This window comes from Ornithorhynchus anatinus, chromosome X2, assembly GCF_004115215.2.
Source record: "Ornithorhynchus anatinus isolate Pmale09 chromosome X2, mOrnAna1.pri.v4, whole genome shotgun sequence".
NCBI classification, from domain to species: Eukaryota; Metazoa; Chordata; class Mammalia; order Monotremata; family Ornithorhynchidae; genus Ornithorhynchus; species Ornithorhynchus anatinus.
In genome coordinates, this window is record NC_041750.1 from 11,894,065 (window position 1) to 11,918,887 (window position 24,823).

At 49.5% G+C, this 24,823-nt stretch overlaps 1 protein-coding gene across 1 annotated transcript; it reads right to left on the minus strand.

Annotated features, from left to right (window-relative positions):
* Window positions 1-11,264: 11,264 nt before the first annotated feature.
* UQCR11 (ubiquinol-cytochrome c reductase, complex III subunit XI) lies at window positions 11,265-23,361 on the minus strand. Its single transcript, NM_001190803.1, is given in 3 exon segments — window positions 11,265-11,421; window positions 17,412-17,552; window positions 23,225-23,361. Coding segments are annotated over 2 exon segments (171 nt in total). The 5' UTR covers window positions 23,275-23,361; the 3' UTR covers window positions 11,265-11,421; window positions 17,412-17,431.
* Between the last annotated feature and the right edge of the window lie 1,462 nt (window positions 23,362-24,823).

Sequence of the window (24,823 nt, forward strand, 5' to 3'; positions counted from 1 at the left end):
CCGATCTCTTGTGTTGAGGTCATTGGGCCTAGAAATCATTCATTCGTATTTATTGAGCACTTACTATGTGCAGAGCGCTGCACTGAGCGCTTGGAACGTGCAACAAAGAGAGACAATCCCCGCCCACAGCGGGCTCATGGTCTAGAAGGAGGGAGACAGACATCAACTCAAGTAAACAGGCATCGATAGCATCAATATAACCGAAGATAATTATAGATATATACACATCAGAACAAGTAAACAGGCATTAATATAAATAAATAGAATTATAGATATGTACATATAAACACTAGTGCTGCGGGGCGGAGGGGGGGAAGAGCAAAGGGAGCGAGTCGGTGACACGGAAGGGGGGGGGGCTGAGGAAAAGGGGAGTTAGTCTGGGAAGGCCACCTGGAGGAGGTGAGCCTTCAGTAGGGCTTTGAAGGGAGGAAGTGTGATTGTTTGGCAGACTTGAGGAGGGAGGGCGTTCCGGGGCAGAGGTAGGACGTGGGCCAGGGGTCGATGGTGGCACAGTGAGAAGGTTAGCACCAGAGGAGCGAAGCCTGCGGGCTGGGATGTAGAAGGAGAGAAGGGGGTGAGGTAGGAGGGGGCAAGGTGATGGAGAGCTTTGAAGCCAATAGGAATTTTTGCTTAAGCAAAGGTTGATAGGCAAACCACTGGAGATTTTTGAGGAGGGGAGTGACATGCCTAGAAGCGTTTCTGAAGAAAGATAATCTGGGCAGCAGAATGAAGTATAGACTGAAGTGGGGAGAGACAGGAGGTTGGGAGGTCAGAAAGGAGGCTGATGCAGTCATCCAGTCGGGATGGGATGAGCGATTGTACTAACGTGGTAGCCATTTGGATGGAGAGGAAAGGGCGGGTCTCGGCGATGTTGTAAAGGCGAGACAGGCAGGATCTGGTGAATGAGAGAGCAGAGTCAAGGATGACACCGAGGTCGCGGGCCTGCGAGACGGGAAATGTATAGAGCTTGATCCTGTCAATGGGAATTCAGTCTGCCAAAGGACCGCAGGACCGTGGCCTCATATTACTGTTCTCTCAAAGGGTTGCTGGTTCTTTTCCATATTGGGGAAATAGAAAGAGCATTTGGAAGGGTCTAAGCAATCAATCAGTGGTATTCATGGAGCTCTTATTGTGTGCAGAGTATTGTACTAAGCACTTAGGAGAGTACGGTCCATTAACCGCTTCCATCCTGCCTCGATGACCGTACCAGCCTCCTTGCTGACCTGCCTGGCTCCTCTCTCTCCCCACTCCAGTCCATACTGCACTCTGCTGCCCAGATCATTTTTCTACCAAAACGTTCAGTCCGTGTTTCCCCACTCCTCCAGAACCTACAGTGGTTGCCCATCCACCTCTGCATCAAACAGAAACTCCTCACCAACGGCTTTAAAGCACTTGATCGCCTTGCCCCCTCCTACCTCACCTCTCTATTCTCCTATTAGGACCCAGCCCGCACACTTCGCTCCTCTAACGCCAACCTGCTCACCGTACCCCCTTCTCGTCTATCTCGCCGCCGACCTCTCACCCACGTCCTGCCTCTGGCCTGGAACGCCCTCCCTCTTCGTAGCCGACAGACAATAATGCTCCCCTCTTTCAGAGCCTTATTGAAGGCACATCTCCTCCGGGAGGCCTTCCCTGACTAAGCCCTCCTCTCTGCCATCTCCCACTCCCTTCTGTGACCCCTTGACTTGCTCCCTTTATTCATCTCTCCTCCCAGCCCCACAGCACTTCTTTACATATCTGTACTTTATATTAACGTCCGTCTCCCACTCTAGAACATAAGCCCGCGGTGGCCAGGAAATTTGTCGGTTACGTCGTTGTGTCGTATTCTCCCAAGCGCTTAGTAGAGTGCCCTGCACAAGGTAAGCACTCAGTAAATATGGCTGACTGATTGACGGTCCGCTATGGATTTCTCATAGCCTTTCTCCTTTGAGGAACTCTTTGGTTTCTAACTAGTTAGGCCGGCTTCTTGTGGGGGACACTTCTCCATGACTCTTCACCATCAGTGGCAACGAAGAGATTTTCATGTGGGGCCCAACTACCCTGCATTTACCCCAGTGCTTAGTAGAATGCTTGACGCATAGTAAGTGTTTAATAAATACGGCAATTAAACCATAATTATAAAGCACCTACTCTATGCAGAGCACTGTACTAATCAATCAGTGGTATATACTGAGCCCAGTGTGCAGAGTCCTGCTCTAAGTGCTTGGAAGAGTACAATATAACAGAACTTTTTAGACATGTTCCCTGCCCACAGGAGCTTACAGTCTAAATTACTAAATGCCTAGGGGAGTAGGACAGTTAGTAGGTAATAATAATGTTGGTATTTGTTAAGCGCTTACTATGTACCGAGCACTGTTCTAAGCGCTGGGCTAGATACAGAGTAATCAGGTTGTCCCACGTGAGGCTCACAGTCGTAATCCCCATTTTACAGAGGAGGTAACTGAGGCACCGAGAAATCAAGTGACTTGCCCAAAGTCACACAGCTGACAGGTGGCAGAGCTGGCATTAGAACCCATGATCTCTGACTCCTAAGCCCGTGCTCTTTCCACTGAGCCACGCTGTGTCTCTCAACTCCTGACCTCACTGACCTCAAGGAGCTTGCAATCTACTGGGGGGGGGCACTGAAATAATTTTACAGTTAGTCAAGTACTCTGCACCCAGCAAATGCTCAATAAATTCCATTGATTGATTGATTGGAGTGGGGAAGAGAGAAAAATGGATGCATAGGTGAGTGCTTAAATGATATATCCAGCAGTGGTACAGGTGGTTGCCCAAACACAAGTGGGAAATTGGCGCCGAAGCACTGAGGTGGGAGTAGGGGCGATAGAACCTAAGGAGAAGAAAAGGGAGTTGGGGAAGACTTCCTGGAGGAGAAGTGATTTCAGAAGCGCTTTGAAGATGGGGAGAGCTGTGGAATGACCAACTCAGATTCTGGCAGAAGAAACTGAGTGAGCAAGGGCTGGAAGATGGGAGTGGCCAAGAGCAAGCCACGTTGAGTAGGTTAGCTTGAGAGGAAAGAGCTGGGGGTGTAGTGGAAGAAGAGAGTGGCTAAGAGCTGGTGGAGTGCCTTAGGGCCAACGGTTAGGAGTTTCTGCTTGATGCAGAGAGGAATGGGCAACCGGTGAAACTTTTTAAGAAGGGAAACGACAGGTGCAGAATGAAATTTTAGAGAAGTGAGCTGGGCAGCAGAATGATGTATGGACTGGAGAGGGGAGACACTAGAGGCAGAGACATCAGTGAGGAAGCTGATGGAGTAGTCAAGCTGGGTGGGATGTGACAAGTTTCTAGACTGGAGTCCTCTAGATTATAAACTCATGGTGGGCAGGGAATGTCTCTGTAATCGTGTTATACTGAACTCTCCCAAGTGCTTAATAGAGTGCTGTGCACTCAGGAAGTGCTCAGTAAATACGATTGAATGACCAACTGACTGAGCGATGGCCAGTTGGATGGAGAGGAAAGGGCACCATTCCCTAGAAATGGTGGGGAGAGGAGGGAGGAGTCGAGGATAGGGCCACGGTTATGAACTCCAGTGTTGGGGGTGGCAGGATGTGGTGCTGTCAACAGTGACGGGACAGGTGAAGTGGTTTGGGGTTGGAAGATGGGATGTTTGGTTTTGGACAAATTGAGTTTGAGGTGCCAACAGAACATCCCATTAGAAATGTCTTAGAGGCAAGGGGAGATGCATGTTTGCAATGGAGGCGAGTGGCCTGGGCTTGCAAGGTAGAGATTTGAGGGTCACTGCATGGAGGCCTTGGGGCTAGATCAATCCGTCAAGCCATAGTATTTATCAAGTGCTTTGTGAGGGTAAAATGAGAAGAGCAGTGGACCTCCCATAGTTAGGGGGTGAAAAGCGAAAGAAGGGCCAGGGAGAGACTGAGAGGGAACCATCAGAGAGGTAATAGGAAAACCAGGAAAGAACCGTGTCGGAAACATCAAAGGTAGATCGTGTTTCTAAGAGAAGGAAGGAAGCGGTCTATGGTATCGAAGCTTGAGGAGGATTAGGATGGAATAGAGTCTGGTGCGTTTGGCAAGGAGGAGGTCATTGGTGACCTTGGAGAGAGCAGTTTCAGTGGAGTGAAATCACTAGTCCCTCTAAGACTGTGAGCTTGATGTGGGCAGGGCACACGTCTACCATTTCTGTTATATTGTACTCTCTCAAGCACTCAGAACAATGCTCTGCACACAGTAAGCACTCAATCAATCTGGCTGATTGATTGAGTGAAAGCGGGGAAACCAGACTTGGGGGGATCGAGAAGGGAATTGGAGGAGAGGAAGTGGGGGTGCACAGCCCATTTGAGGAATTTAGATATGAAGGAGAGTAGGGAGAGTGGACAGTAGCTGGAGGGAGCATTGGGATCCAGAGGCTTTTTTATTTAAGATAAGGGGAAGAGGGAGGGAAAAGAGACATCGGAGAGTTGAAGATGGCAGGCAGGGAAGGAAGAAGAATGGGAACACGTGTTTTTAGAAGGTGAGAGGGGATGGGGTCAGAGACATTAGTAAAGGTGGGGAGTAGATTAAGGTTTTTTTTTATGTCATGGCTATTAGACTTTTTGTTTTTTAATGGTGGGTTTCAGAAGTTATGCTGACTGCCAAAGAAATTATTCTGTCAGCCCAGCAGTCTAACTACAGACACCTGCTGATGATTGCTTGATTTGGATTATTTGAAGATGGTGTGTGATGAGTAAGTGCTTAAATAGTAGAGTATGTAAGTTGATATGAACAGAAATGCTGTGGCTGAGTTGCGTGTGCAGAGGTGCGGAGGTGGTAGTTGGGTGGATATGGCCTGGGAAGAAGAAAAGCTAATCGGGGAAAGCTTCTTGGAATTTCAGAAGGACTTTAAAGATGAGGAGAACCAGAGACCTCTAGATGTGCAGGGAAAAGGAGTTCCAGGGCCGGGGAAGGGTGTGAGCAAGGAGTCAGGATGGGAATATTTAGAATGAGGTAGAATGAGTTTATGAGGAACGGAGAGTACGAGCTGGGATATAATGGGATAAAAGAGTGGCTAGGTGAGAGAGAGCGAGACAGAGAGCTGAGTGCCTTAAAGCCAATAGTCAGGAGTTTCCTTTTCATTCGGTGGTATTTATCGAGCACTTACTGGGTGCAGAACACTGTACTAAGCGCTTGGGAGAGTACAATACAACAGACTTGGTAGACACGGTCCCCTCCCACAGTGAGTTTCCACTTAATGCGGAAACCACCGAAGGTTTTTAAAGAAGCAGCTCGGCTCAGTGGAAAGAGCGCAGGACTGAGTCAGGGGACCTGGGTTCTTATCCTGGCTCCTCACTTGCCTGCTACGCGACCCTGAGAAAGTCAGTTAACGTCACTGGGCCTCGGGTTCCTCATCTGCCAAGTGGGGCTTTAATTCCTGTTTTCCGTCCCTCTTAGACTGTGAGCCCTGCATGAGGCAAGTTCTGCAAGTTCTTCTTAAAACCATCGCCCCTGCCCTCCTACCTTCCTTAACTTCTATTTTTAACCACTCAATCTCCAAGGGCTCCTTCCCCTCTGCCTTCAAACATGCCCACGTCTCCCCCATCCTAAAAAAACCCGCTCTTGACCCCACTTCCCCCTCCAGTTATCGTCCTATCTCCCTTCTACCCTTCCTTTCCAAAATCCTAGAACGAGTCGTCTACAATCGATGCCTAGAATTCCTTAACTCCCATTCTCTCCTAGACCCCCTCCAATCTGGCTTCCGTCCCCTCCACTCTACCGAGACTGCTCTCTCTAAGGTCACCCATGACCTCCTTCTTGCCAAATCCAATAGCTCCTACTCCATTCTAATCCTCCTTGACCTCTCTGCTGCCTTTGACACTGTCGACCATCCCCTCCTCCTCCATACCTTATCTCACCTTGGCTTCACGGACTCTGTCCTCTCCTGGTTCTCCTCTTACCTCTCTGGCCGATCATTCTCGGTCTCCTTCGCTGGAGCCTCCTCCCCTCCCATCCTTTAACTGTTGGAGTTCCTCAAGGGTCAGTTCTTGGCCCTCTTCTGTTCTCCATTTACACTCACTCCCTCGGTGAACTCATTCGCTCTCACGGCTTTGACTACCATCTCTACGCAGATGACACGCAGATCTACATCTCCGCCCCTGTCCTCTCCCCCTCCCTTCAGGCTCGCATCTCCTCCTGCCTCCGGGACGTCTCCACCTGGATGTCGGCCCGCCACCTAAAACTCAACATGAGCAAGACTGAGCTCCTCATCTTCCCTCCCAAGCCCGGTCCGCTCCCAGACTTCTCCATCACCGTGGATGGCACGACCATCCTTCCCGTCCCGCAGGCCCGCAATCTCGGTGTCATCCTTGACTCGTCCCTCTCGTTCACCCCACACATCCTATCCGTTACCAAGACCTGCCGGTTTCACCTCTACAATATCGCCAAGATCCGCCCTTTCCTCTCCACCCAAACGGCTACCTTACTATTACGGGCTCTCGTTATATCCCGGCTAGACTACTGTGTCAGCCTTCTCTCTGACCTCCCTTCCTCCTCTCTCACCCCGCTCCGGTCTATTCTTCTCTCTGGTGACGTTGCAGACAACTTGCTCTGCCTGTAGAAAGTCAGCATTCACTACATCATAATCTAATCATTGGGATCCAAGCCTATCATTTCCTTCAGCACCACAGAGAAGCAGCGTGGCTTCGGGGCAAGAGCATGGGCTTGGAAGTCGGGGGTCGGGGATTCTAATCCCGGCTCTGCCACTTGTCTGCTGTGTGACTTTGGGTAAGACGCTTAACTTCTCTGTGCCTCAGTTACCTCATCTGTAAAACGGGGATTAAGACTGTGAGCCCCATGTGGGGCAACCTGATTACCTTGTATCTACCCCAGTGCTTAAAACAGTGCTTGGCACACAGTAAGTGCTTAACAAATAGTATCATCATTATATGCAATATGATCTGTCTACTTCGTCTCTAAGAAGGTCAAGCTTCTGTGGCAGGTCCCTTTTTTGAATAATTTGTTTTATGACCCCAAGAAATCGTTTGGGGGTTAGCAAATCCCAGTAGTCTTCTCTTTTCAATTCCTGCCCCAACACTTTGGAATCACTCATTTCCTTTGAGATTGATCTGTGAGAATCCAAGTAGAGAAAATCCAGACAGCCTCTAGTTTACCGGGGAGTTGTTAATTTGAAAAATTGCATCCTGTCTCAAGACTACTGATCAGACATCCTGTCTTTCTGGGGGTTCCCCAATTTCCCCTGGACTAGCCAAAGTTCTCCCTTTCCCATGTTTTCTAATCCACGGCATAACACCGGGTGCATAGGTTGTTCAAACAAGGCTCACTGGAGAACGGGTGATTGCTTCTGCTATAGTAACGGGGAAACGCTTGAAACCTTAAAAGGGAAGGGTAGTTCCAGGAACGGCAGAATAATGAGAAGGCATTTAATACAAATCCTGGAAAAGACATTTGCATAATGGAAACTCAAGTCCTAACCCAACACAAGTGCTCTCTTTCTGAAGAAAAATCCTCCAATTCATATCTTAGCAGCATGGTCTAGTGGGAAGCGCACAGGCCTGGGTTCTTCTAAACCCGGCTCTGCCACTCGTCTCTGCGACCTTGGGCAGGTCACTTCACTGGGCTTCGGTTCCCTCATCTGCAAAACGGGGATTCAGTACCTGTTCACCCTCCTACTTGTCTGTGAGTCCCATGGGGGACCTGCTGATCTTGTCTCTACCCCAGTGCTTAGTACAGTGCTTGATAGGTTTTAAGCTCTTAACAAATATGCAATTATTATTTAGCCCCTTTCATTTGAGACTCTAAAAGGACTTCACTGACAGGAAGATACAGATCAGTGCTGGGATCAATGTCAGCACAATCCCGAAGGTTATTAATATATGCAATCGGGCAGCCAGGATATTGAGAGTAGCAGTGAAAATTTCTCTATGGACATCTGACCACTGGCAATGCACGAAGACAGGTTTAAATTACATAAGCCCGCTGCATCAGTGTGGCAATATTTTTATTATTCTAAAAGTTTTTACAACCAACCCAACAAGTGATTGATGTGTTATGTCCCACCCCCACCCCCCACCCTCAATCTAGGGAACAATAGCATTGGAGGGAGAGGGAGGAGAGAGAGAATAGGGCGGGGTAATTCTATTGCCCAAAAGTTTAATGCTCACCATGGGTTGGGGTTAATTAGACACACCACCCCTCTCTAATTGACCACTCAGCCAAGGTGCCCTTACCTTCGCTGTAGCTCCAGCCCCTCAAAACCTCACAGAAAAGCCCCACTCCTAACCCCTATGCGGATGGTCAGCGCATGGAATTTTCCTGTGCAGGTTGGTTTCAAGAGAGATTTGGCTAGATTAATTGAATGAGCAACCCATATAATAATGTTGGTATTTGTTAAGCGCTTACTATGTACCGAGCACTGTTCTAAGCACTGTTCTAAGATACAGGGTAATGAGGTTGTCCGACGTGGGGCTCACCGTCTTCATCCCCATTTTACAGAGGAGATCACTGAGGCACTGAGAAGTTAAGTGACTTGCCCAAAGTCACACAGCTGACAGGTGGTGGAGCCAGGATTAGAACCCATGACCCCTGACTCCTAAACCCGTGCTCTTTCCACTGAGCCACGCTGCTTCTCAAGGACTATGGATGTGGACCATAGGAACCATATGGGTTCCTAGAGGGAAAGCGAAGGATTTCTTTGTTCCTCCCAGCTTGCTGGGCTGGGCCCACAACAGATCTGACCAGTAATACTTGGGTTGCCCTTTGGAAAACCCTCTATCCACTCCCTTATACCTTCCACCCCCCCCAGTTAGAGTCCCCGCTCCCAAGAACCTCCGGAAGACGCCCCGCAGGCACTCCAGACTTTAGGAAACCCAAGCCTAGTGGAAACGGACATTAGACTGGAAAGCAGGAGTGAATTTCATCTCCAGCTCCGCCGGTGGGTTGCTGTGAGAGTTTGGCTAAAACCACACTCCAAATTTCAGTCTGGCACTTCAATAGCATAGGGCGGGAAACGCGTTGGCCTACTTGCGAACACGCTTGTGAATTCATTCATTCATTCATTCAGTCGTACTTACTGAGCACTTACCGTGGGCAGAGCGTTGTACTAAGCACTTGTAAAGTACATTTGGGCAACAAGTCGAGTGAATGCACCACAGGACTGCATTATAGTGTACTCTCCCAAACACTTAGTACAGTGCTCTGTACAAAGTAAGTGCTCAATGAGTATGATCAATTGCTTACTCCCCACTTCCCCCAGCCACCCCCAAACTGGCTAAATGACCAAGGGGTAGCAATCTGTTGATTGCTTACTCCCCAACTCCCCCAGCCACCCCCAAACCGGCTAAATGACCAACGAGGGGTAGCAATTTGTTGAAGTCCTATCCTTTGCCCATCACCTCCTGCCTGCAAGCCCCAGACTGCGGGTTTCACTGGGCTGATGCGCACAGCTATGGACTCGCTGGAAGCATTGAAATCTGGATGTTTTATTTTATTTTTTTGAAGGGGAGCACCCTCTCCCTCACTCATTTCCTGAAACTTTTTTTCTTTTTAACAGAGAGAGAAGTGGACTGGCCCAAGGTCACACAGCAGGTAAATTGCAGAGCTGGGATTAGAACTCAGGTCCCCCTGACTCCCAGGGCTAGGCTCTTTCCACTAGGCCACAGTGCGTCTCTATTTCGAAAGCTGTGCTGCCAATAACCATCCCCACAATACAGGTGACGGGCCCCTTTCAACTGGAAAAGCTGAAGACGTTAACTCTTTCTGCAAGGTAGGCTGGACTGGCCACTGGTCCCTGTAGGTCACTCAATCCAAGGGGTTCTCAGTGGAAAGAGCCCAGGCTTGGGAGTCAGAGGTCATGGGTTCTAATCCCGGCTCCGCCACTTGCCAGCTGTGTGACTTTGGGCAAGTCACTTCACTTCTCCGGGCCTCAGTTCCCTCATCTGGAAAATGGGGATTAAAACTGTGAGCCCCACGTGGGACAACCTGATCACCTTGTATCCCCCCCGCGCTTAGAACCGTGCTTTGCACATAGTAAGCACCTAACAAATATCACTTTTAGAAGGGGACTCTGCTTGTACCTGCAAGACTGCCATATCTAAACTAACAGAGCCACAGCAGAATGCAAAATTTGCGGCCACTGCACGATACTGAACTTGTTCTTGAATTTTTACTTCCCGAGTAGCAGCGTGGCCTAGCGGGGAGGGCACGGGTCCAGTAGTCAGAGACCAGGGTTCTAATCCTGGCCCCGTCACTTATCTGCTGTGTGGCCTTGTGCAAATGACTTCACTTTTCTGAACCTCAGTTCCTTCACCTGTAAAACGGTGACTCAATACCTGCTCTCCCTCCTACTTAGACTGCAGGCCCCCATGTGGGACCTGATGATCTCGTGTCTACCCCAGGGCTCAGCACAGTGCTTGGCACACAGTAAGTGCTTAACACCACAGTTATTGTTGTTATCATCACTCCCGGCCCCTACAATTTTAGCCAGAGCTGGCAAGTCACTTCAGAATAATTTGCCTCCTAGTTTGCAGCCATTGAGGGGCAAAGGTACTACTTCGCCACCACCACCAGAGCAGAGAGGGAACCGTCAACAGCCGAGGGGTTCCACGGACAAAGGCAGCCCCGGAGTTACTCCTCTTAGAAGAAACCCAATTTAGGAGTCCTCTCTATTGAGACGCAGCCAAGCCGGATTTCGACATGGCACGGGGACGCAGTGCAGGATCTGTCTTTTAACGGCTGCTCTATCCTGATCCCGTGGTGAGGAGGTTACTGTTCTGTACCTCTCTAAACCTTTTGTTAATCATTCTGGCTGTCTGACAGGGCTTTTGATGACTTTTTGAGTTTTAATTAATGAAAAAGGGCACCCTCCCACTCTAGCCTCATTTTAAAAGTCTTATAATGCCTTCAATTTATGAAGCACCTTCTAGCGTATGGCAGAAAGCCCTTACTTACACTTTTTTAAAAAAATAATCACATCCCTACACAGTGAGATTATTTGAGTATCGCCAGCCTCCTTTTTATGGACAGAGAAATGGGCAGGACTTACATGACTTAGCCAAGTCACCATCAGCAGCGGGGCCCCCACCGGAACCCATGCTGTCCCACTTGACTCGGCTCCCTTTCCTCGGGAAGATCAACTCCAGGGAATCCACACTCCTCCTGCCCAAAGATTATCAGACACTAGCCCAGAATGTGAATCAGATCAACCTTTTTTTAATTCGGTACATCGCATGGCAAGTCTGGAAATGACACAATCTGTTGCAATCAAGGTTCCAGCTGATCAGAACCTCGGCAGCCAGTCTGCTCAAGAGTCAGGCCTACTTTTTTCACAGAAATACAACAAATTGAAGTGGTTCACAATCAGAGAAGCCAAGCAACCCCACAGCTTTTCTTGCTATCCATCATTAGCATTTCACATCCAGGCGTAAGGAGGATCGCCGAAGAAAGCGGTTCCAAAGTCTTTCCATCCTGAGATACCTGGCGTGAAATAAAAACAAAAGGGCCAATTAGAGCATCGCTTCTACACTGATTTTGGCATCTTTTCTTTTACAGCGCTAACTATGTGCCAGGCGCTGTATTAAGCACTGACTGGGGTAGATGGAAGATAATTGGGTTGGACATCGGTCCCTGTCCCACACAGGGCTCACAGTGAGATAACTGAGGCACAGAGAAATTAAATCACTTCCCAAGGTCAGGCAGCAGACCAGTGGTGGAGCCGGAGTTTGAGCCCACGTCTTCTGACTCCCAGGCCGGTATTCCTTCCACCGGGCCATGCTGCTTCTCAGTCCCACCGGCCATCTAGATACCACCCTCATGCTCTCTACTGTACTGCGAGTGGCCCCTCAAAGGCGGGGATCGCCTCTTCTTCTAAAGGTTCCTCTATGGTGTACTACAGTGCCCTCATCACAGAGGGGCACTCAATCGGTGTGGTTGTTGAGGCCTCCTTTGCCTTTTTAAGACCCCAGTACGGATTCCTTGTCCACTAGTTTAGCCTTTCCCCATTTCTGCCAGTTTTCCCTCAGGCACATCGTGCAGACCCACCCCTTCCTCAGCACCCCCATACAGCCACTGCCCCGATTCAAGTGCTGGTCATCCCTCGTGACTGGACCACCAAAGCAGCGCCCTCACATACCATTCATTCATTCAATACTATTTACTGAATGCTTACTATGTGCAGAGTGCTGTACTAAGCGCTTGGAATGCACCACACCCACCATCCCCAACCGAGGCTGCCCCCATCACGTGACAGAAATCACATTCAGCGCCATGTCGCCTCTCTCCCAAACCCTGCCCCCGTGATTCCTCTCGTCTCCCTGCACATCAAGCCAAGACTTTGCTACTGGCTTTAAGGCTCTCCGCCTCGCCCATCAGCTCCCCCTCACCCTCCACTCACACTCTTGCTTCTCTCAAGCCTCTCTCTGGTGATACCCCTGCTCCCAACCCTTTCTTTGCCCACATTTGTCTCCCTCCCCACCTCCAATGTCCTCTTAAAATCCCACCTCCTCCAACAAGCCTTTCCCAGCTAGTTTGCGGAACCTGATCCTTATAAACCCTCCAGCTGCCTCTTGCAGTTGTGTACCCACACAAACATAGACCTGTTTCTCCCACCAGAGTGTACGAGGACGAGGCCTTGTAGTCCACGACTATCTCCCTAGCGAGCGCTTTTCTGAGTACAATGCACTGCACCCCGTAGGCGTTCAATTAATACCAACCACTACCACTTTATGCCAACCTTTCTGGAACTCGACCAATAGTTTTGGCCTGCACCGCAATCTATGGCAGCTAAGGTAACGTGTACCATATCGTTACCACCTGCTGGGTGAAGAAATGTTTCCTTTTGTTTGGCACTGCAGTCCCCTGGGCCTGACGGGGATTTTGGTGACCGATTCCACGCCTTTGTGAACTTCAATAGGGCTCCCTTCTCCGGTCTCATTTTTCCAGTCTGAAGAATCCTAACGCTTTCAGTCTGCTCTCATCCCAGAGCCACTCCAGCTCTTGATTTTGGTTGTCCTAGCCAAGTTGGGACAACCAGACGGGCATGCTGTTTCAGGTACGTGTGTGAACTCTTGGTGCCCCACAAGCTCTGTCCTGGGTCCCCTCACTCTTCTCGCCGTACACTCACTCTCTCAGGATGCTCATTCGCTCCCGTGGCTCCAGCTACCATCTAGAAACTCGCAGCCCCCTCACTCTCAGGACAGCTCCATATGGATCAACTGCAAGCCGGCCCCTCGGACATCCCTGGTCGAAAGGGAACTACTCACCTTCCCTTTTAAACCTAAACCTCTTCTTGATTTTGCCATCTCTGTTGCTAGCACCACCGCCCTCCTCCCAGTCCCAGAAACGGACAACCTTGGGGTCGTTCTCGACTCATCGCGGTCTTCCCACTCTCCCATTTAGTGCCAAATCCTACCGGGTCTTCCTACACATTTCCTGGATCCAATTGATCAATGGTATTCATCGAGAGCTTACTGTGTGCAGAGCACTGTATTAGGCACTTGGGCGAGTACAATATAACAGAGGCGGTAGCCACGTTCCCTGCCCGGGAGCTGACATTCCACTCCTCCTCACAAACGACCACCACCATGGTCCGAGCTCGTCATACTGCGGTGAAACTCGTGTCTCAGCCCCCTCCAGTCTCTACCATGGGCTGCTGCGTGAACCACCTTCGCAAAAACGCTCCAGTGGCTTCCCATGTCCCCTAGGCAAAAAACCCTCACGGATGGAAGAGCTTCAAGGCTCTCCGCCAGTTTTCTCTAACTTAGAAATCAGCCCTCTTTGCCCGCTACTTCCCAACTCACCTCTCCGTCCCTCAAGCTAAGCTTGTTCAACTCCCCCACTGCTGAACCCTCACTTTACACTGCTACTCCCAACCTGGAACTCCCTCCTTTCCCCTAGTCTCTCTGGGGTGGAGTGAGGCACGTTGGGATGGTGGTCCCAAGGTGATGCTCTGGGGGCAGCTCAGCCATCCAGTGGGTTAGGGCAAGGCGGCTTGGGATAGAGGCCCCGGGCTAATGCAGTAGGTGGGAGGCGGGGTTACTGGTCTGGCAGCTCGGTTATCGGTGTCAACCCAAAAACCATCTCTAGCACGTACAGATTTATCCGTACCTACCCTCAGCATCGTTGCACATTTAATTATTTATTTTGGGTTACTCTGTTCGCGTATATTGTTCTGTCGGTCTCCCCCCGTTAGAGTGTAAGCACTTCATGGGCAGGGAAAGTATCTGACGCCTCTGTGTATACGCTCAATACGTACCAGTAATAGTAGTATTTCGCAGAGTGGTAAAACGATGCCCTCAAGCTTTTGTTCTCTTTGCCTTTCCTAATGATGCCCAACATTTGGCTGGATTTTTCGGGACCAATGATTCTAAAGTTTGCTTTGAAGCCCTTCGGATGTCAAGTCCCGATACTCAAATGTAAGTCAATTTTTCCTACAGCCAGTTGCCTCATTTCTTTATGAGTACTAGCTAGGGTTTTACAAGGATATTTCCGGCTCTATATCCCATTCGATGGATGGAGTCCTCCAACTTTTCCTTAGGCCAATCAAGTCTTCAATTTTTGCATTTCAGTTTGTCCTCTACTCCAGCCCCCAAACCACTGTTTCTTTAGCTTCCCAATATCCCTGCTTTCTTCTCTCTTCAAAAACCAGTCTCTTCTCCATTCCCTTCAGAACTTACTCCTTATTTTAGCCTCTTCTCCAGTCCCAGGACATGAAACCTCTTCCTCTGCAGCACATTTTAGTTCTAAGCATTTGGTCCACCACTGCGAAATGTAGTAAAATTTTATCAACTAAGCCGATGTCACTGGCCTATTCTGTGACCTTGGACAACTCACTTGACTTCTGTGTTTCTGTTTCCTCATCTGTAAAATGGGTTTTTTTATGGCATTTGTTAAGCACTTATGTGTCGGGCACTATTCTAAGCACTGGGGTAGGTACAAGGTAAATCAGGTTGGACCCGATCCATATCCCACATGGGGCTCACAGTCTTAATCTCCATTTTACAGATAACTGAGGTTTAGAGAAGTGAAGTGACTTGCCCAAGGTCACAAAGCAGACAAGTGACAGAGACAGGATTAGAACCTAGGTCCTTCCGATTCCCAGGCCTGTGCTCTATCCACTAGGCTTTGCAGCTTCTCAATCCACTAGGCCACCCAACCTCTCTCCCACTTAGACAGGGAACCCCACGTGGGACAGGGACTCTGTCCGCCCTGATGATCCTGTAAAGCTCAGTGTTTTAGTACCATGCTTAGCACACAGTAAGTGCTCAAATTCCACAACTATTATTAGATCAAGATTTAGGGTCTAGAAGAGTCTATCTGTTCACCAGCACAAATTACTCCAAGCCAGGTGACTCAGGACATGGCCATTTTCCTAAATGTACATTCTCTTGCAAAAAGGCAAAGGTGGTTGACCCAGTTGTGAGAGCCCCTGGAAATACATCAAAATGTCAGTGAGGACAGATGGTGGGAACTGCGGAGAACAGCTGAAGAGAGAGGCCAAGGCACACAGGAGACGATTTGTTTGGGGCTTTTTTTTTTTCGGTCGCCGGCTTTGCGCTTTCTAGCTCTCCCCCAACAAACCTCCTTGGGAATGAATTAAGTTTCACTCGATAAGGGTTTTGTTCTGGGTGAAGCCACCTTTAAGAGGATTCACATTTATGGTACTGACGCCTTAAACTGATGCCATAATCAAGTGAGCGCTAGGCTGTGAGCTCCTCGTGGGCAGGGAATGAGTCCTTTTTTTGTTCTATTGTACTCTCCCTATGCTTCATACAGTGTTCTGCACACAGTTAGTGCTCAATAAATACGACTGAATGAATGAAAGTGAAATGCCATTTCTCCCAACAGCGTGCTCGACATTGAGGCGTGTTGCTAAACTAACGTTTCCTGATTTCCCCAACGGTGTTTTCTATCCCAAACGTGTAATAGAAATACGCATTTTGGGTCAACTGACTGTGTGGTCACCGGGTACATATTTTGCCAAAGGTTTGGGTATGGGGCAAGTAAACCCGCAGGAAGAAGGCCTACGTTCAAAGCAAATATACTTTCAGAAAACAAATCATGGCAGCTCTATTGTCACCCTGACTCGTGAACACACAAGCCCCCTGTAACTTCCAAGTCTGCCTCTAACCACACAGTGCCCCTGTAACTCCCAAGTGGACCTTTTTCAAGGTTCCCGTCAATGTTCACGGAAGGATTTTCACCCCATGTGGCCAGAACACTCCCGGACAAGGAACAGCTGGCTGGCATTCTCACTCTCTGGAAGAACCTGACCAAGTTTCTAACACAGTTTTACAAATATTATCCCCTCTCATTCGTTCCTACTGAACCCAGTGATGGTAAAGTGATGATGAAGAGCACAGATAAGAAGAATGCTCATGCTACACTCTAATCGGTTCCTTCCCCTCCCATCTCCAATCATCTTACGGCAGCAGGGCACTTAAGAGTTGCAAGCCACAGCTGTATAACTCTTTTTTAGCTGCTTTCCAAAATCTTGACTGGATAACCTTTGATCCAGGTATTTCCGGGTAAGGCTCTTCTCCTCAACCCCACAGCACCCTACTGATTTTTGGTTTTATTTTGTGAATTTGTGCTTGTCTTTTATGCCATCTTAGTGTTTCATCGCTCCTTATGTCTCTACCGCCAGCCCCCTCTCCCGGCTTACATTTGTAGATCGTCAGAGAAGCGGCATGGCTCAGTGGAAAGAGCCCGGGCTTGGGAGTCAGCGGTCATAAGTTCGAATCCCCACTCTGCCACTTGTCAGCTGTGTGACTGTGGGCAAGTCACTTCACTTCTCTGTCGCTCAGTTACCTCATCTGTAAAATGGGGATTAACTGTGAGCCTCACGTGGGACGACCTGATTACCCTTTATCTACCCCAGCGCTTAGAACAGTGCTCGGCACATAGTAAGCGCTTAACAAATACCAACATTATTATTAGATCGTGAGCCACTCAAGGGCCAGGAACCACGTCCAATTCCCACATACACTTTCCTTCCTTTCTTCCTTCCTTCAGTTGAATCTATTGATCGCCTACTGTGTGCAAAGCACTGTATTAAGCGCTTGAGAGGGTACAATAAAACAATAAAGAGATGGATTCCCGCCCCACAATGAGCTGACAGTAATAAAAACCATTACACCAATCACTACTAAAAATAATAACAATAACGACGGCATTTAAGCGCTTACTATGTGCGAAGAACTGTTCTAATTGCTGGGGAGCGGGAAACAAGGTGATCAGGTTGTCCCATGTGGGGCCCACAGTCTCAATCCCCACTTTACAGATGAGGTAACTGAGGCACAGAGAAGTTAAGTGACTCACCAAAAGTCACACAGCTGCCAAGTGGGGGATTAGAATCCAACTAGCAGGCAGGTAGATATCTTCAGCATACCTGGATTCTGCCTCGCACCAAATGACACGCAATGATCCCGACAAGAGACCCGATAAAAACCGAAAATTACCAAACTTACTGAGCATACGAAGAGTTGGCTTAGTCATCTTTCTTAAACTTGCCATTGATGTAGGGAACATAGTCCAGGATCAGACGCCAGTCAGTAGCCCACACTAGTCCCACGGCACCAACAGCACCCCAGGTGCCAGCAGTGGGAAGCCTATGGAACCAAGATGGGACAGAATAAGCGCTTCACAATTGCATAGCTATTATTAGCACAAGTGCATCATCTCTGTTTTAAGCTATGTCCCTCCTTCCAATCACAGAGCTTCAAGGGGGACAGGGCTGAAGGAGGGGGCTAATGTAACGTAATACACTCACTTCTACCACCACCCGTTTTCACTTTTGTCTGGGCGTAGGGGACCCGAAGTCAGAACAGATGACAGCTCTAGAGCAGAGGTTTTCCCTCAATGCACAGTATTGCAAGAATTCAGACCCCTGTCTTATTGGAGAAGTAGCTTTGAGCAGGTTTTCTCCGTCGTGACCGGTCGATTGTATTTCTAGGAGACCTGTTACATGCAGATCACCATGCTAAGAGCCTGGGAGAGGACGAAAGTTAGGAGACAAGATCCCCGCCCCTGAGGAGCTTACAATCGACATGAAATTGCAGATAGGAGGAAGGAGGAAAAGGGGATACACACATGAGTTAGTGCTTAATAGGGTAAATGAGGAAGGTAAGTAAATGCAGTGGGCAAGGGCGGGGGGTGTGAATACCCGCTACTGAAGTGGCAGTTGGGGAACTTAGAAATTGAGGAAGACCTGCTGGGGATATGATTTCAGAAGGGCTTTAGGATTGGAGAAAGTCGTAGACTGTGAGACAGGAAGTGGGAGAGAGCTCTAGGCAGTGGGGAATAAGAAGCTGTCAGCAGGAGAGATGAGGATGGGGCACAGTGAGAAGAATGAAGAGCGTGAGCTGGACTGTAATGGAAGAGCAAGGATCTCCCCACCCTCTGCATCATCATCATCTACTCACTTGGGTCCCTATCCCCTAAACGTTTTGATGATCAAAGGCATTTACTGAGTGCTTATTGTGCACAGAGCACTGTACTAAACACCTGGGAGAGGACACACAACAGAGTTGGTAGATGTGATCCCCGTCCTCCGGGAGTTATGGTCTATCAGGGGGGAAGACGGAATGACTGAAGGGGAAGCAACTGAGTATAAGGACAGGTACACTTCCCCGGCCCAGGACTTACTTGGTTGCTTCTCTTACCTGTAATTTACGCACATCTGCCCCGCTAGACTGTTAATTCAAGGACAAGGATCATGTCTACCAACTCTGTTGTACTCTCTCAGGTGCTTAGTACAGTTCTCTGCATATAGTCGGTACATACAGGCTTAGTAAATACCACTGATTGAGGAAGGGGAAGGGAGAGAGGTGGTCGGTGGTTTTAAAGCCAACAGTCGGGAGTTTCTGCTTGACGCGGTAATGAATGGGAAGCCAGCTGAGATTTATGAGGAGTGGGGAGGTGCACACAGATGATCCAGGCAGCAGCGTGGAGTACGGATTGAAACAGGGAGAGGCCGGAGGGAGTAGTCAAGCCGACCAAAATATGACAAGTTCCTGGACCACCACGGTGACCGTTAGGTCGGAGAGGAAGAGTTGGATCCTGGAAACAATGTGGAGTTCAAGAGGCAGGGAGGAATCAAGGACCACAGCTGAGGGCTCCAGAAACAGGGAGGACAGTGGTGTGGTCTCCGCTGTGATGGGAAAGTAAAATGGAGGAGAGGATTTGGGAGGGAGGAAGAGGAAATGCAAGACTGCAGAAAAGGTGAGTACCAGGAAGGGAGATTTGAGAGTCATAAACTCCCCAAGGGACTACAGATTGAGAAGAGAAGAGGACCCGGACCTGAGCCTTGAAGGACACCCACAAATTGGAAGTAGGATGCAGAAGAAGAGCCGGCAAAAGAGATTGAGAAGAACTGGCCAGAGAGTTGAGGGGAAAAGTGGGAAAAAACGGAGTGAGAAAAACCGAGGCTAGACAGCGTTTCCAGGAGAAGGGAGTAGGTGTCACATGGTCAAAGACAGCCAAGGTTGCGGAGGATTAGGGGATAGAAGTCGAATCCATTCAATTTGGTGACAAGGTCATTGGTGACCTTGCAGAGAGCCATCTCAGGGGAATGAAGGGGGTGGAACCCGGATGGCACAGCGGACCAAGAATTGAGTCGGAGGGGAGGAAGCGGGGGGTAAAAGTGGGTGAACGTAACGAGGGAGATGGGGTGACAGCTGCAGGGTGTAGTGGGATCCAGAGGTCTTTCTAGGACGTGGGGAGGCGTGATCCCACGGAGACCAGCCATTTTCTGTGATTGCAAGGGGATCCTGGCTGGGGAGGCCTCGTTCCTCCTGCTTCTGCCTCTGCTATCAAGCAACAGACTCCAGGTCCAGACCCTTCGAAGCTGCAACACTAACGGAATTCGTCAGAGCCCTGATGTTGAACAATAACCGCACCGTCATTTCCACGTCAGGAACTTTAGCCATTAGGTCACTCCACCTACCAAAAGTCTTCACCCACACAACAGGAATCTCTTACCAGCACAGTTCTACAGCACCCTAGGGGTGAGGGAGCGGCAGGGGAACCCAGGACAGCCTCCCTGAAGAGTGAAAAATTCCAGTACTTTTCTCTTCCTGGCAAAATCCCTGAGATAAGGGGAAGCTCTAAAAGTCATAAGGGCCAAGGAGCCTGCCTAAGGCCGAAACTGCTCAGCAATTCTATCATGGAAAACAGGGCTCGGAAGCTTCCCTGGGCCTGAGCAAGGGCCAGCCAAAAGAACACATCTCTTGTCTTGATTCTCTTTGAGTCCCGAATGGATCCAGCAAAGGCGTGAGAGAAGGTCCAAGGGGGTAGGCAGGCAGGCTCCTTAAGCACCCCTTTCCAGAGCTGCGAGCTACAGTTCCCCCAGCATCCACTTTGCCCCTGGATTGCTGGCCGCGTACTGTGCTACAGCACAGCGATGACAGAGTCCTCCTTGGCCAAGACAGACTGGGTTTAAGGCATGCCAATCGGAGCAATCAACTCAGTCAGCCTCTAGTGAGATGGGTTCGAATCCCGGCTCTGCCACTTCTCAGCTGTGTGACTGTGGACAAGTCACTTCACTTCTCTGTGCCTCAGTTATCTCATCTGTAAAATGGGGATTAACTGTGAGCCTCACGTGGGACAACCTGATTACCCTGTATCTACCCCAGCGCTTAGAACAGTGCTTGGCACATAGTAAGCGCTTAACAAATGCCAACATTATTATTATTAATGAGCACTAAAATGATCAAATGGCAGATGGGATGAGAAAGATGAGAAACAAATGTGCTACAAGTTCAAAAACCCGATTTCCAATCAATCAGTGGTATTTATTGAAGATTATGACCACTGTACCAAGCGACTGGGAGAGGACAATAACAGTACTAATAATAATGGGATTTGTTAAGCACTTACTGTGTGTCGAGCACTGTTCTAAGCGCTGGGGTAGATACAATCTAATCAGCTTGGACACAGTCCTTGCACCACACGGTGCTCAGTCAATCCCCATTTTACAGATGAGGTAACCGGCACAAAGTTAAGTGTCTTGCCCAAGACCACATGGCAGATGAGTGGTGGATCTGAGACTAGAACCCAGATCCTTCTGACTCCCAAGCCCACGCCATATCCATTGGGCCATGCTGCTTTCAATAGAGTTGGAAGACGCATTCCCTTGCCCACAGACAGTCCCAGCCACTGAAACCCAAGGACAAAAAAGACAAGAACGGGCTCCCCGAAATGTGCAAGAGGTCTAAATCAAGTGTCCCAGTGGGGAGAGCACGGGCTTGGGAGTCAGAGGTTCCAAGTTCTAATCCCGGCTCTGTCACTGAGCAGCTGTGTGACTTTGGGTAAGTCACTTCACTTCTCTGGGCCTCAGTTCCCTTATCTGTAAAATGGGGATGAAGACTGTGAGCCCCACGTGGGACAACCTAATTACCAGCGCTTAGAACAGTGCTTGGCTCATAGTAAGGGCTTAACAAATACCATTATTATGGTATTTGTTCAGTGTATACCATGTGTCAAGCACTAAGCGGTAGGGTAGGTACTTTATTAATAATATCTGTCTCCCGCAAGACTGTTTAAGCTCTCTGTGGGCAGGGAACGTGTCTTCCGACTCATAGCGCTTAGTAGAGCGCCTGGTGCTTAGTGAGCTCTTAATAAGTACCATTGGGGGGGAAAAAACTTTGTTGTATGGTACTCTCCGAAGTGCTTAGGACAGTGCTCTGCACACAGTAACTGCTCAATAAATATAATTAATTGAAGTTCATCGGGTCGGACGCTGCCCCTGTCCCACACGGGGCTCACAGTCTAAGCAGAGTTCAAAAGGGCCTGCTCAATCTCTGGCGCATTAGTCAAAATGCAGCAGTCACGCTCAGGGATGTATCATTCTGTATCCACCCCAGTGCTTAGCACATAATAAGCACTTAATAATAAACGCAACAATCATGATTTTGAATGGAGACACCAAGTCACAAGCTTCTTCATAAAAATCATTCAGGTCCTCCATAAAAATAATGATGGTATTCGTTAAGCGCTTACTATGCGCCAAGCACTGTTCTAAGCGCTGCTGTAGTTACAAGGTAACCAGGTTGTCCCACATGGGGCTCACAGTCTTCATCCCCATTGTACAGAGGAGGTAACAAGGAGAAGTTAAGTGGCTCACCCAAGGTCACGCAGCAGACAAGTGGCGGAACGGGATTAGAGCCCACGTCCTCTGACTCCCAAGTCAGTGCTCTTTCCACTGAGCCACGCTGCTTCTACAGAGGGAGGCCGAGGAAAAGGAGAGCTGCCAGGGAGGAGTCAGAGAGAGCAGTGGGGCCTACTGCAAAGAGCACAGGCCTGGGAGTCGAAAGGTCATGGGCTCTCTCTCTGGGCCTCAATTCCCTCATCTGTAAAATGGGAATGGAGACTGTGAGCCCCACATGGGCCAGGGACTGGGTCCTACTCGATTTGCTTGTATCCACCCCAGCGCTTAGTACAGTGCTTGGCACACAGTAAGCGCTTAATACCACAATTCATATTACTGTATTATCTGCAGAACCTGGGCTTCTGCTCCTACCGCCCGGAGAGAAGGAAGAGAAAAAACTGAAAAATAAAATCTAAGGAAAGGCGAACGAGGAAGCATGAGGGCTAGAGGGAAGATTTTTTTTCTCCCCATATACGCCACCTTTTCCTTGCTTACCGACTCCGGCTACCGAGTGTAAGGCCGGAGGGGAACTGCCCTCGGGGGGGGGGGGGGGGGGACTGCCCTGGGGGCGGGGGGGGGGTATGTACAAAATGGGAATTGTCACACGCAGGGGCTTGGTCGGGGAATCCACGGGTGTCCGACCGAGGGGCCTTGAAAGGGACGGGTGGGTGGGGGATCTTGGAGGAATCGGTGAGGAATGCCGACTGGGGGGTGGGTGCGGAGGAAGGAAAGATGGTGGTGAAGCAGAAAGAGGAGAATGGGTTAAGAATGGCTGCCTGTGGGGCTCAGGGAGAAGGGAGGATAGGGAAAGCCCTGTTAGGGCCCTGCCCCTCGTAGACCGTGAGCCCGCTGTTGGGCACGGATGATCTCCGTTGCCGAACTGTACTCCAGTCCAGTGCTCTGCACACCGTAAGCGCTCAAGAAACACGACTGAATGAACGAATGAAGGGAGGAAGAAAGGGACCTGGCAGGTACATGGGCCGCCAAGGGCAGGCCTAAGGGGCGGGACGAAGGTCAAGGGGGTCAACGCGCGGCTGCTGCTGCGCGCGCGCGGGGGGCGCAGTTACCCCTAGTCGACCAGGTACGGAAGTGGAGGCCATGATCAGGGGGAGGCCCTCGGGGCCGGCATCTCACCAGGACTTGGCCAGCTCCAAGTAACGCAGCCCTACCAACTTGCTCAGCATCTTCCCTCCGCGGCCGCGCTGCCAGCCACAAAGTCACCCTCGAGCTCGTCGTGCGCAGGCGTCACGGTCCGCCTCCGGGCCAGGGCGCCACACCTTACAACTGCGGCTGCGCCTCGTCTGGTGGTTTTTTTTTTTTCTCAAAAAACTTTATTGACAACAAGCGTCGTGGCAGAGTCAAAGTAGATGTTGAGGTGGTTGAGAGGAGTGTCCTCCCTCTTGAGCCAGAAGCGGAACATCACGAACATAGAATGATGATGATGATAATAATAATAGTATTTGTTGAGCACTGGGGTAGATACAAGGTAATCAGGCTGTCCCACGTGGGGCTCACAGTCTTCATCCCCATTTTACAGATGAGGGAACTGAGGCATAGTGAAGTGACTCGTCCAAAGTCACATAGCTGACAAGTGGCGCGGTCGGGATTAGAACCCACGTCCTCTGACTCCCAAGCCTGGGCTCTTTCCACTAAGGCACGCTGCTTCTCGATACTATAATTATGATAGTTGTTAAGTGCTTACTATGTTCCAAGCACTGTTCAAAACACTGGGGTAACACACATTATTTACTACCCTATTTACTTTGTTAGCGAGGTGTATATCTCCTTGATTCTATTTATCTTGATGATGTCTTGTTTTGTTTTGTTCTGTTTTGCTTTGCTGTCTGTCTCCCCTGTTTAGACTGTGAGCCGGTCATTGGGCCGGGATTGTCTCTATCGGTTGCCGAATTGTACATTCCAAGCGCTTAGTACAGTGCTCTGCACATAGTAAGCGCTCAATAAATACTACTGAATGAATGAACAAGGTCATCAGGTTGTCCCTCCTGGGGTTCATGGTCTTTATCCCCATTTTACAGATGGGGTAACTGAGGCACAGAGAAGTTAAGTCACTTGCCCAAGGTCATACGGTAGGCAAGAGGCAGACTCGGAATTAGAACCCAAGTCCTCTGACTCCCAAACCCATGTTCTTGCCACTGGGCTATGCTGCTTCTCTTGCATCGTTGCACCGTTGTTCGTCATCACTGTCATTTTAGGATTTGCCCTCTTAGCTTCCCCGAGGTAATACGCAACCCGTGTTAATGTGCAGAACAGGAGGATCATCTCACGGCTCACTGAGATGCAGCTGCTTCTGGGGTCGGGCCCCTCAGCATCAGGAGGTAGAACAGTATTTGCCCTATGAGCTGGCAATCTCTTCTGGGTCCAAGATCAGGCACCTTCTTTAGGGGACCGAACGAGGGGTTGTGGAGGTGGCCCCTGCAATCAGTCAGTCAATCAATGGTATGTATTGAGCACTTATTCTATGCAGAGCACTATACTAAGATCTTGGAAGAGTACAATACAGTCCTGCAGAGATGGGATCACCAAGCAAGGACCAGGGCGGACTAGTAATGATAGTAATAATAATAATAATAATTATGAGGGTATTTGTTAAACACTTACTATGTAGCAAGCACTCTTCTGAACACTGGAGTAGGCACAAGATAATCAGGTTGTCCCACATGGGACTCACAGTCTCAATCCCCATTTTACAGACGTGGTAATCGAGGCAAAGAG